The sequence below is a fragment of the Lingula anatina genome, chromosome 6, assembly GCF_051362555.1.
Source record: "Lingula anatina isolate TDL-2025a chromosome 6, LinAna3.0, whole genome shotgun sequence".
In the NCBI taxonomy this organism is placed as follows: Eukaryota; Metazoa; Brachiopoda; class Lingulata; order Lingulida; family Lingulidae; genus Lingula; species Lingula anatina.
The window spans coordinates 16,921,820-16,935,632 of NC_141772.1; the positions used below are offsets into that span (position 1 = coordinate 16,921,820).

The window sequence follows — 13,813 nt, forward strand, 5'->3', positions numbered from 1 at the left end:
GATCACAAATTCTGTTGTTTATTTTCAGCTTTACACATTTTTTTAACAGTACAGAATCTATAAAGTAAATGCTGTAATCATAATAACAGAATATCGTACATGATTATGGAGATTTTATCCAGTGTTTTCAGTAGAGTTTATACATATTGACTTAGTAAGCTCATTTTTAATTTTCCAGGGGATCATCAAACAAAACAAATGCAATAACCATTATACAGTAATGCTTAAAAACAACTATTCAAATATTATACATGTTATTGTGTAATTAAAGAATCACAAATGTCCTTCATGAACTTAAAGTAAATCCCATAAAAATGCATGTTGGCATTTTAACAGGATTAATCCTCAATGCTCTTATATCTTAAGTTGCCCACTTAATATTTTCAAATTATTAAATGATTATACACAATACAGTGATATTTCAATTTACACAGTTCTCCAGTTTCATACATTCACCAGCTGACACTTTAGATATCCTATTATTCTTCTTGATGCTGAAGAGTTAAGCATATGTCATGTTCTTTGTTACTGTGGACTTACTATTCTGTTTACAGTTAAGTAACTTCTCTTGGCAACCATCCCCAAGTTTGGGAATCTTGCCTGGTATTCATACAGATCGAAAATTATATGTTTATTATCTTTTTGGCTCAGGACATATTAAGGTATTTTAATAATTAAAATTTTGATATTCTTTTGTCTATTAAGTTTACTTGGTCCTCTTTGTACATTGAATAGCCTCATCTTCCAAACTCAGAGCTTTCCTTTTCCTTATGGGAGACCACCTAGATGGGGGTTTTACATTGCTTTTAGCACCATGTAGTGGGGTATGCTGAACCAAAGATTTTCTTGGCTGAAAATAGTAAATTTTACTGTTCAATTATATATTAAATTTGACAAAGAAAATTAACAAACAAACCAAAAATACACGAAAAAAGATACAATAACTGTTTTCTAAAGGAAAAGTTTATTTTTAAAAACCAACAAAGTTGCCCAATCTCAGATTACGTCAAATATTATTGTGCTATATCTGAATTTCTTAACTTTTACGAATGAAATATTATATGCCCCCCCCAAAGAAAAGAAGTAATGATGATAATAATTTTAAAAAAACTTATCTGACACGTTTAATGAAAATATATCCAAATAAATGAAGAATACCGCATACATTAAATTGAAGGAAATATTAATCTGTGATCAACTTTTATAAACCATGGTTTATTCTCGTGGTAAATATTACAACAGAAGCATACAACTACAAAAATGTGTTACGATAGAATAGCTGTACCTCAATGCAATAGAACTATAGTACCTACAACCAACCAATAAAACCGCACTTCTTGCACTCACCCATGCTTACTGACCAGTCACACAAAGATTCAGTTTGAACTAATTTTTTTCACAAGTAAACATGCAAACTGACTATATAAGAATACAACTCCAACACAGCATTAAGATGTGCAACTGGAAAATGCTACTATATGTTAAAAAAAGTAGTTACTGCTACATCTACATCAGAGCTCTTCAGTTGGGTGAAATTTTACCTGAAAACCTTGTGGTGAATCAAAAACTGACTGAAATAAAATGCTTAACAAGATCAGCAAAAAGATTTCAGAAAAGACAACTTTGAAAACAATTTGACTTCATTATGAGACTTTCAAATTAAGAATCATAGCTTGAAAGGTACAACTACTGAACGGCAAAAAGTAAATAAGCAAAACGTTAGTTCCAAATTCATCTGAAAAGAATGGAAATGTCATAGCTGGAATCTCACACATGCTCACACCCACAAGTCAACTTTTCCATAACATGAAATAACTTTACAATGTCATTCCTAACACATGCACGTAAACCAATGGTTTTCTCACCTGCCCAAAACTGGGTGTCTGCAGCAGAGACCTTCTCTTTGCTGGGGGCTGGTTTTCATCAGCTCTAGGTGAAGTGCAGCTGGAACTGACAGATCTGGAGGAAAACACTGAGGAACTGCTGCCACTCCTGCCAGATTGTGGGCTGAAAATTTTATAGGTAGCTACAGTAAAGGCTGCTATTTATAGTGGCACATAAAACTAACCTTTAAATATAAAAAAAACTTATACCATGGGCTTCACAGGCTTGGCAATTTAATATTGACATCCTGTTGTAAGGCACTAAGGCAGCTAAACAACAGTGTAACAAACAACATTATAACAAACCTCTGTAACATGGAGGAGCCTGCTGAACTCATTCTGGAGCTTGCCAACCTTTTAGATGGAGTAGGCAGCATTGACCTTCTGTTGTTGCGGACAGAAGATGGAGTACTGGACAGGATGGAGCTGTTGGACGAACTGCAGAAACACACAAAATAAAATAATTAATAAATAAACCCATAATTTAGCACTGCACCAAGTAACAACTCAATCAAACATTATAAATTCCTTTTGTGACTCTGTTTCATAATGGGCAGTATAATTTGTTAAGTGCATTCCTTAACATGGTCTGTTTGGGATTATTTGATCATCTCTTCTGTTACCATGTGGAATTCAGTTCTTTATCTCCCTCTGATATCCAAAAAAAGTTAAAATATAATTCATTCCTAGTTTTGCTACAGAAAATAAAATAAGGGATGCTTAATTCTCTTTAGTATATGTCTGATTTATTAATATTATAAGAGTTGCAGATAATGCACCAAAGTTAACTGGTATAAATAATGCATTCCTTTACGAAAGAGAAACAAATCAATCATGTGTATCATCTTCAAAGTCACCTGCAATCATATTTAAGAGTAATAAGAAAATTTGCATTCAATCATGACATAGATTTAAGTATGCCAGTCTACATTTCACATAAAAAGCTTGTTAATTTCAAGCTCAACTTTCAAGATTAAGTGAAAAGATCATCTTGAATCAATAAAGAAAAAGTCATAAATGCTTTCAGATTTGGTAGCCAAACACTTGTACGCTTACCTTGTTCTGGGGGGCGTGGCTGGTGAATCCTTTGCTTGCTGAGCAGCAAGTCTTTTTGGTAAGAACTGCTTCTCTGGCTTGACAGGCGTGCTGTGAAAACTGCCTGCACTGCTACTTCGGGGCTGATTTAGGCCAGCTGTGAAGGGAAGGAGATTATCTTTATTACTGATGATAAATAATATGATCTTCAACATCAACAATTATACCTATGTTTGCATGTCCAACTTAAGAGTGACACACTAGTTACAGGATCAGCCATTTAAATAATACAATGCAAGGCACTTACATTGTCTTCCCAAAATGGATTTAGCAGAGTTTGCTGCTGATGCACTGCCTGGTGTGGAGACAACCGATCTGTTCAGCCTGCTACTGTTAGATACTGGAAATAGAAAACGAAGATTTATCCCATGTCAGAAAAATATACTATAGCTGTTAATCTTCTCTGCAATTTCTTTGACCAAGAAGGATCAGATTTCAAAGGACACCGCTTTGAATAGAATGCCTAAATCTAATTGGACGAGAGAGATAATTGATACCCCGTCTCTACTCCTCTACAGCTTCTTGCTTTGACTAAATCAACCATATTCAATGCATACCTGATATGCAGACAACAAGATTATAAAAGTGAATCCACAGGTTCTGACTGACAAGTCTATGATTACTATTTTGCAAAAAAAAAAAAAAAATCAATGTTGCTGAATATGACTGACAGAGAAAAATTAGCTATTCAGAAAAATAGCCACTGGGGAGTACTGACAATTAAATTCCTCAAATATTTCATGCTTGTTAAGTGGACCTCATTATCACATACCAACCTGCAATGATTATTTAATACCAAGTTAAAGTTTATATCAGCTGTGTAACAATAACAGTAACTACAATGCTCTGGTGTCTATCAAGTCATCCCTGTCAGGGAATGAGAATTAGGGTGATATTGCAATGAGTGATAATGACAATGAGAGTGAAAGCTACATGAGCATATTAGGCCAATTACAGGGATGGGACTACCATTTAGTGAAAAGTCAGAAAACATGGTATGGGGTCCAGGGGGCTGCCTATGTCAATGATATTTTTGGCTCCCAAAATGTCAGAAATCCACCGATAGTCAGAAAAATCTCATCCCTGTAATTATGAATATTCATGAAAGTGAAAAGTACATGTACCCAGACTGCTCCTAGTGTTGTCTGCAGGACTGTTCTTCTTAATCCCACTGACTGCCTTGGTGGCCTTCATCGGACCTGACTGGGACATCCCAGGCTTGGAACAACTCTTGTTCATACTAAGACTCTTTTTCTGGATCTCTCCAGGTTTTAATAGGGCCAACTTGGTCTTGATGGTTGGAGCTTTCAGGCCAGAGCGTTGGGATGAGTTGGAACAGTTGGAAATGTTGGAGCAAACGCTGGAGGCAGAGGAATCGCTGTCATGTCTCTCACGCTGGGAGTACGTTGGGGTAGGTTTTTGTAATTTGGACTGAAAATATAACAACCTAATAAGTAATATACTGAACAAGGCAGCAAAGCTGTCAAATGTACAGACAAAAAAACAGAAAATAAAGATGCAAAAAAAGGTCATTTTGTCAATTTTGATGCAATAATAAATAATGCTTATAATAGCACTGTCAGTCAACACTGAATTTTAATCATGCACAACAGGTAACATGGTCAATAACAGGAGTGGACCCGGAGATATTTTCTGACAGTATTCCAAAGTATCTATGTTGATCCATCCTCCATTTTGATGGTCTTCCAACAGAAAAAAATAGATACCAGTCAATATAAACTTAATAACCTGTCTTCAAGAAGACCCAGAAGATGGTCTCAATCCACCCCTTCAATAAGATTACAGTTTCAGGACCATGAGAGACTATAGTCACATGATGAAAGTCTCAATATTTGAAAAATGATGACAGTGCATAAAATAATTTTATATAATGTTTAAAGACATAAAAAACAATACAATTGCTTATGTGGAAATACAGAAAATGTGCAGAGCCTCGAACGGATGAGAGTTAAAAGTCACAAATGCATGTGTTTGAGAAAAGATTGTAAAGGAAAACATAACAAAACGAGAAAACCACCGAGTGTGCAGACCTCTGCCAAGGCAGCAATTGTTGATTATTGTTGATTATTGATTGATTATTGAGCCAGACCACCACTAAAAACTAATCATTGTCCTCTTTGGCCCAATTCTGACAGTTCCTGAAAATTTCAGCAAAATCGGTCCATAACTTTTTGAGTTATGTTGATGACAGACAAACAAGGGTGAAAATATAACCTCCTAGGCAGAGCCTGAGGTAAATATAATTTCAATAAAGCTGCTATTCAAACTTTTAATCTTTGATTATATATATATATAATAACCTGCATAATTATCACTGCTTCCTTATTATTAATCTAGCAGAGAGCTTAACTTTTGGGAGTTTACAAGGAAATATCAACAAGTGTGCTTTATGTAATCTTCAATGGCCTATCAATTAGGCAAATGACTTTATAACTCAGAAATTAGCTAAGTGATACCCAAGGGATATTAACAGACTGACCCTCTCAAAGGTCTTTCAGGCCCATAAGTCACATCTTCAGAAAAGCACAAAACAATAATGCACAAAATAGGAGACTACCAATTCTGATGCAATAATACATTATGTTTTACTGCACAGTCAACATCAAATTTTAATTATGCACAACAGGTAACAACGACGAAAGTAAAATCATAAGGCTTCAGGCCCATCAGAGTTCAAGTTTATACTTAGAAAGTGCCAGAATGAGAAAAATGAAAATTTCACACAAAATTGCATAAATTCAATAATAAATGATAACCCAATTGACCTGGCTTTCTAATTTGAACTGCATGCCAATCCTAAAAATCATACTTGTAAGTTAAAAATAATAATAAGTAACACAGTTTTCTTTTCATAATGTTTGCAGTAGCAATGCAAAAATATTGTTGTCAATTTTGATGTAACATTACATAATAAATTATAGAATAATTATCACCAATCTTTGATTATTGACAATAAATAGCATGGACATGTAGAAAACTTGATTACCATTCGGCTTCATGTCCATGGGAGCTCTGAGTCCCACAATGAATATGCCAAAAAGATAATGAATATTTCACTCAAATGTATAACTTCCAGAAAAAGAAGCCAATTAGACTGCTTTTCCAACTCATTCTGTGTTTCTTTTTTAAAGGTTTGACAGTCATAACACTGTTTTCCCATAATGCTCATCATAGCAGCAGCACCAAAAATTGTTTTCTTCTATTTTGATGCAATATTACATAATGCTTAACAGCATAATGACCATCAATTTTTAATAATAGAATATTAGTAACATGGACATTCAGAAAACGTGACAAGCAAAGGTCTTCAGGATCATGGAACTTCAAAGTCACACCTTGAAAATGCCAATAAGTGAAAAATTAAATTTTCACAAAAAACTGTTTAACTGCCAGAAAAAATTACCAAACAAACTGCATTGCCAACTGAAGCTGTATTTTAGACACGTTTCTTTCCTGTAAGTTTGAGAACAGTAAGTGACATGGTTTTTCTTAAATGGTCATCATGGGAGCAGTGCCCAAAATAGGGGTTTCTTCAAATTTTGATGCAATATTACATAATGTTTAACAGCATAATGACCATCAATTTTTAATAATGGAATATTAGTCACATGAACATTCAGAAAACGTGACTAGCAAAGGTCTGCAGGCTCATGGAACTTCAAAGTCACACCTTGAAAATGCCAATATGTGAAAAATTAAATTTTCACAAAAAACTGTTTAACTGCCAGAAAAAATTACCAAACAGACTGCATTGCCTACTGAAGCTGTATTTTAGCCCCATGTTTCTTTCCTGTAAGTTTGAAAACAGTAAGTGACATGGTTTTTCTTAAATGGTCATCATGGGAGCAGTGCCCAAAATAGGGGTTTCTTCAAATTTTGATGCAATATTACATAATGTTTAACAGCATAATGACCATCAAATTTTAATAATAGAATATTAGTAACATGAACATTCAGAAAACGTGACTAGCAAAGGTCTGCAGGCTCATGGAATTTCAAAGTCACACCTTGAAAATGCCAATATGTGAAAAATTAAATTTTCACAAAAAACTGTTTAACTGCCAGAAAAAATTACCAAACAGACTGCATTGCCTACTGAAGCTGTATTTTAGCCCTATGTTTCTTTCCTGTAAGTTTGAAAACAGTAAGTGACATGGTTTTTCTTAAATGGTCATCATGGGAGCAGTGCCCAAAATAGGGGTTTCGTCAAATTTTGATGCAATATTACATAATGTTTAACAGCATAATGACCATCAATTTTTAATCATAAAATATTAGTATCATGGATATTCAGAAAATGTGATTAGCAAAGGTCTGCAGGCTCATGAAACTTCAAAGTCACATCTTAAAAATGCCAAAATGTAAACAAGACAGCACTGTTCTGAAATGGGTTTATTTCCATTTTTAACATTTTTTTAACATAAAACAAAATAAACAGTTTGTTGCCATTTTTATATGACCAACTAAGAAAATTGATGAGATGGGAAAAATATCAATAGAACAGTGTTTAATGTCCAATTTCCTCCATTCTGAGATTCTGAACATGGATGATTGAATCGGACAAACTGCAATGATGCGTTTATTACCATTTTTGACACTTTATTACACAATACACGATAACAAGTTTACCACCATTTTTACACAATCAATTAACAATATTGTAAAGATGCAGGAAATATCAAACAAACACTTTTACGTACCTTATTAGTTAAATAATGAGACTGTTAACATGCCTAAGAATTGAATCTGAGGAAATGTGAAAAAACAGCATAACTTCTAAAATAAAGGCCCGATCATGCTGATTTTCGAACTTGACCTGCGTATTATGAATATCCATCAGTTCTGTTAGTTTCAAGCCAAAAGGTAAAATGTTATTTCACTTATCGTGTTATCGGGGTTGCATATATGCTGAGAAAAGTGAAAAAACAGCGTAACTTCCCTAAAAATGACCCGATCATGCTGATTTTCGAACTTGACCTGCGGATTATGAATATTCATCAGTTTTGTAAGTTTCAAGCTAAAAAGTAAAATGGTTTTCCACTTATCGTGTTATCGGTGCTGCATATATGCTGAAAAAAGTGAAAAAACAGCTTAACTTCCCTAAAAATGGCCCGATCATGCTGATTTTCGAACTTGACCTGCGTATTAGGAATATTCACCAGTTCTGTAAGTTTCAAGCCATAAGCAAAAACGGTGTTCCACTTATCGTGTTATCGGTAAAAGTGCACGACGGCGACGACGGCGCCGACGGCGACGACAGACGCAGATGATGGCTATATGTACAGACACATCTGTGTCTGTACATAACAAAAAATCATGATGTGCATTTCTAAATATTATAAAGCTTATAAACGTTAAATAGGATTTTTTTGAAAGAGCAGTTATGTATGCTACAGCATGTACATTATGCAAGACTGTAATCTCTAACCCTAAACATCAAGAATCAACACTGATGATATATGTTCAAATGAATTTGAGAAAATTTATCTAATTTTCTTTGTTCAGTGTGCATTAAAGAGATGACAAACATTCTAATTGCAAACACAATTTCAAATTGGACTCCCATGTTCAACAATCAATACAAATAGACCTGAACATTATTCATATTACAACAAACAGAACATCAACATCCACAATTATATGGCTAAAAATGGTTAAGCTGTTCTGACATTTAGAAATATCACTTAAAACATGTTCCAATTTAAATTACCTTCATCTGTGGTAATTTTCTCTTTGTCAGCCTGCTACCTATTACACTATCAGAACACTCTGTTGCTGCACCATTTGATGTGGCTGCTATGCCATCTCCATTTACTGCTGTAGTCTCTCTTGTTGTCAGACTCTGCAGGAACAAAATATCATATATATGGGGTATTAGTTGTTGACAAATCAGACATTATAAGGAAATCAAACAGAATCAATTGATATTTTAATCCAAGTGTAAATCTGTCATTAATGAAAAATGCTTATTTGCAAGGGCTTTGTTCATGCTTTTTAAAGTATTGGAAAAGCAGTTTTTTTTTTTTGAGGTTTTAAAAATTAAACAGGTTTATGTCAAAATGTTTGTTTTTAAGCCACAAGATAGTTATCCAGCCATAGGTTGCACATTTCACTTTTATTTTCAACTCTTTCAAACTGCATGCAAACTCAGGATTAGAGAAAAGATTGTGGAGATTTCATATACCTGGTTCAATTTTTCCCTAGCTCTGAGAGCTCTGGCTGCAACTCCATCCTGTATCTGTGTAGTGCCCCCTGTCGCTTCTTTTATCTCAACACCATTCTTGTCTATCACAGGCAAATTTTCCCTTTTGCTCTGGGGCAGCATATGCAAAGGGCTGCTGTTGACAGTGAATGTCCCCTGCCTCCGAAGAGGACTGCCCGGGCTTTTCACTGCCTCACTTTGTCTAACTTTCAATACTGAGTCTAACTGATCTATTAGGGACGGTGTCTTTGTTGCAGCTGGTGAGGCTTTGTTTCCAGCTATTTTCTGTTCCTTCTTGCTGTGCATATCGATGGCACAGGCCACCGTGTTTGCCTCTTTGAACAGTGCCACCATTTGGTCTGGGCGTAGAGGGCTGAGAGGTTTGATGGCTGCACTTTCAGAGCTAGTCACCGTGACAGATGCTATGGTCTCCTTGAAGCCAACAGGACCAAAGAAAACTTCATCTTCATCATCCAGTTCCTCAACCTGCTCTTTCTCAGGACTGCAAATTCAAGTTAACAATCATAAAGGGTCGTGTCAAATAAAGATTTAAGGAAAACTGAGAGAAAAGAGAGAGATTATTACATTGTGAGTAAATTCAAATGCCAATCCATCTAAAATATATTCATTATACATCTAAAAGACAAATCAACATGAAACTATGATTTTAATACTAGTAAATTACTTTTTAGTTTTAATCATGGACAAAAAATGGTCATTTCTTGATAATGTGCTGTAGGTAAGACATGAGCTATTCATATACCTGGTAGAAGGAGACACTGGCAGGTCAAAATCAAATTCTTCATGGTCAAGGAGCTTAATGTCTGTAAATACAACCTTTACTGTAAACCAAAGCCAGGCTTATTTTTGTATCATAATTTATAATCTTTGTTATGCTAAAAGTATGTAAATTGCACAGAGTGATAAAAAATAAATAAAACTGAAGATCAATCATGGTGACTTACTATGATGTCCCTTTAAAAATCTTATTAGAATGGAATGGAATGGAGGTAAGTGGTTCCCTGGCTATTCAGAGCCATTGTACAGGGATCAAAAACTTACCCTCTTTCAACAGATCTTCCATCTGCATCTTTTGTGGGCCTTCTTTTTCACTGCTCCGACTTGACTCAATGTTTTCACAATTTTCTATATTCATCAGTTGTAAAGCTAAAGGTAACAGTGAGAAGTGATAATCTGGACAGCAATCAGAGTATCTTCATCATTTCATCATTTCTTTTTTTTACTATCCTCTCCAAAATACTTCACATTCAGGTGGTGCATTTGACTTGGACAAAAACCACTGCTTAATTGTTGATTAAGAACTTAATTATTCTTCCAAGATTGTTACAGAGTTAAGTGCAGTAAGTTTCAGGAATAGAGGATCAAAAGTTGGTTAGATGCAGAAAATGTTAACCCCTGGAAAATGTCTTTTTTTTCTGTAAAGTGTTAAAAGATATTTTCTATCTTGAATATTGATACTTACCTTCTGCTTGTGTATTTTTCTGACTTTCCGATTGAAAACTGTTTTCACTTTCTGTTGTACTGGCCTTCTTTCCTTCTGTTTTTTCTGGGCTTTCTGGGCTTTCGGTTGCAGATGAGAGGTCAACTAGCAATGCCACTGGGCAATTACTGGAACCTATAACAAAACAACAGCTTAGGATTTCTCAGCTTTACTTTCAAGTCTCATTTTTAAATCAAAAATTCTAATGGTCTCTTGTAATGATTCTTTTGTAAGGAATAAAATCATTGTAAAATGTCTTGCACAGCATCTCAGCAAAAAATGTCACATGATCCTGGACTAATTTTGAAAAATATATTAAATTAAGAACTAGAGTATAAGAGAGGTTGTAATATCTACTAGGCTTGTACAACCAGCTGGGTGAACCACATTAAAAGGGTAACAACACACAGAAAACATAGCTACAGAGATACTGAAAGTGAACAATGCCAAGTTTTAATAAATAACCACACACACACACACACACATACAAACCTTCCTGTAAGTTTGTAGTAGTGTCCATGATTGTTTGAACTTTGGCTCAAGGTAAGACACATCAAAGTGAGTTGTTGTTAAGCAAGACACAGGTGCAACATCAATCTCAGGCCAGTGCTTGGAGTCATGAAAGCCTTGAAAACAATTTGGTTCTGTTATAAATATAAACACCAAATAAATGTGCTAATGCATTATTTTTTGTGTAATATTTAGGGCCCTACTCTGAAACTTACTGTGGGCACATCAAAGAGTTAATCCTTCCTGACCAGTGACCACTGTGGCATCTCATTTAAAAACCTGTGCAAACATCTCTCTTTGCCTAATTTTTTACTTTGTGAAAGCATAGAACATTTGTGATCTTATGAAAAAAACATGAAAATTTATCAAGGTGAAGTATGTCTTTAAGGTGGCACAAAAGCGCTCAGTGGTCACAGCTTTCTGGCTAAAACGGGAGGACACATTTGCTCTAATATCGCTATTTAAAAAACAGTGATATTTCCTTTAATTTTAGAGATATTTAATATTATATCAAAATTCCAAAAGTATAAGATTATGGATAAAAAGACCTTTCAGAAGATATAACTTGTGTTTATATCTGGCACACTGAATTTTTTTTCGGATATACCTGACTAAAAGTCGGAATAAAAAAAATAATAAATAAATAATAACTTAAGACTCCCCTCTTGTGTCTCGTACTAGTACATAAGAAATGGCAAGATTTCACTAAGGTAAGACTCAAGCGATTTCCTACATATATGTTTGATATGAGGTTTTGTTGGCTTTTGGGAGCAAAGTAGGACCTTTAGCTGAGGAACGGCTTTAATCGATGATAATGAATAAAAACTGTAGACCTCTGTGGAAAAAATAATTTAGTTGCCAAAATTGTCCACCTTGCGTTAGTCTAAAATAAAACGTATTTGCACTTCAAAGAGGTAAGACAAAACAGAAAATAAACCTTATGGAACAAAATTAAGTTTTATTTTAAATATTTTTTATGACATACAGTTGTCGATCACAAAAATTATTTCCTACCTGAAGTTATTCCACATTTGTTTTCACCTCCTTGAGATTTAAAATACCACGTGACTAAAATCTCTTCTGTGATTGGTAAATAGCGCAACACTGTTAGGTACTTCAAATTTTACGACACGTATTTGTAAATATAGAATCTAAATTTGGTTTAATTGTAAGTTTTAGCAAAAATTGTCTTCCTGTCAGTTTTCTTTTTAAATTTAATTTATCAAAATTTTTGAAATCAAAGGGAAATGTCCTCTTTTTCAATCATTACAGCTATCGCAAATAAGCACTGAACATGGAGGACTCTAGTGGCAGTGGTGTCTTGGACTCGTTTATTCACTTCGCTCTACTTGCGGGTGCCGTTTTTCAGTTGGCTTGCATATTTGCGGTTGTGATATTCCCAAAGAGAAAAGATGAAATGGTAATTGTTGTATTTAACATAGGTGTAGGTAACGATAAGTCGATATCAATTTCATGATATTCACTTAGTACTTACTGGTAGTCTAGCTACTGCCTAGCTTCTTCAAGTTCTTGTTATTTATAATTTGCCACTATTGCTCCAAGATTTTTACTCAAACCCAGATTCTATTGATAATACATTCTTCGGTACCATGCCCACAGAAATTTGGATCGATCTACTAGTATCTCCCTGGGGAGTCTTACTAAATTGCTATCAACTTAACCAGCTTAAATGTTTGTCACGCCTAGTAAAGCTGTTAGGCGGTAATTATCTTTACCCCCTAGCTGATTCGGTAGGCTTGACAGACATTTAAGCTGGTAAGTTGATAGCAATTTAGTGTGACTCCCCAGGGAGTTATACCCATGACCCGTGCCTTCATGTAAAATATACAGCTGACCCGTGCAGTCTGCTATATATTATGCTCTGGTCCTTCGCTCTAGGCCAGTGGCATTAAAATTTTGTTTGTACCAGTAGATATTTCAGAACATGTGAATTTAGTGATCTGGACTGGCCATTATGCCAACTGGCACTAGATTTTTTTCTATACTTTAATAAGTTTACAAGAGAGCTTTTGATTTGATTTAATTTATTTCTGGAATGAAGCTGTTATATCATAATTTTAAAAACCTGCAAATCTTGTTATTACTAGTAGTAACTAATAGGGGTAATTGTCCAGTCTTATTGACAATTTAAGTGAACTAGTGAATCCTGATTTATACCTATAGATTTTTGAAAAGTGGTGGTCCAAATGCCAGTAAGCTGAAATGTTTATGGCAAAGACTGACCATGTCTGTGATTTCTGTGAATTACCATAGGATTTGGCAGAAATTTACATACAAGTAAAAGATTGCATCAAATTTCAGTGAAATTATTTTAGAACTTCATATTTCAGGAAGAGATAGAAGAAGATAGTGCCCTTGATGCAAATGAACCACTGAGACAAGAAACAAGTAATTCAGGAACTAAAAAATTGAAGGCAGACACAAAAAAGAAAAAAAGATGATATCTTCAAACACAGTTATAGGAATGTATGTACCAGTTATTTACTAGTTATTGTTTTACAGCACTACAAAACCACCAGGGGGTAATTGCTTTCCCCCTCCCCCAGCACACACAAAACCACCCCACCACTGTGTAACATC

General features: G+C 34.7%; 1 protein-coding gene and 1 long non-coding RNA gene across 3 annotated transcripts; one reads left to right on the forward strand and one right to left on the reverse strand.

Annotated features, from left to right (window-relative positions):
- LOC106176022 (uncharacterized) lies at positions 1-12,329 on the reverse strand. Of its 2 annotated transcripts, XM_013558231.3 has the most exons (14): positions 12,227-12,329; positions 11,195-11,328; positions 10,685-10,837; positions 10,264-10,368; positions 9,965-10,025; positions 9,184-9,703; positions 8,710-8,841; positions 4,103-4,409; positions 3,226-3,318; positions 2,940-3,075; positions 2,190-2,321; positions 1,866-2,007; positions 1,542-1,571; positions 1-850 (listed from the first exon to the last, which is right to left on the reverse strand). In XM_013558231.3, exons 2-14 carry the CDS (start codon positions 11,220-11,222, stop codon positions 707-709), a joined length of 1,983 nt encoding a protein of 660 aa, XP_013413685.2. In that variant the 5' UTR covers positions 11,223-11,328; positions 12,227-12,329; the 3' UTR covers positions 1-706. The 2 variants fall into 2 exon arrangements, with proteins under 2 accessions (XP_013413685.2, XP_086870700.1); XM_087014574.1 differs by lacking the exon at positions 1,542-1,571.
- A 134-nt stretch (positions 12,330-12,463) lies between these two features.
- Positions 12,464-13,699, forward strand: LOC106176021 (uncharacterized). Its single transcript, XR_001239725.2, has 2 exons — positions 12,464-12,632; positions 13,564-13,699. It is a non-coding gene; the product is annotated as an uncharacterized LOC106176021 (long non-coding RNA).
- The last annotated feature ends 114 nt before the right edge of the window (positions 13,700-13,813 follow it).

Coding starts and splice junctions, on each gene's coding strand:
- LOC106176022 (XM_013558231.3), bottom strand. CDS start 11,222: ATGGACACTACTACAAACTTACAGGAAG. Junction 10,838..11,194: donor TACTACAAACTTACAGGAAG/GTTTGTATGTGT, acceptor GTTTTGTTATAG/GTTCCAGTAATTGCCCAGTG. Junction 3,076..3,225: donor ATCCATTTTGGGAAGACAAT/GTAAGTGCCTTG, acceptor TTCCCTTCACAG/CTGGCCTAAATCAGCCCCGA.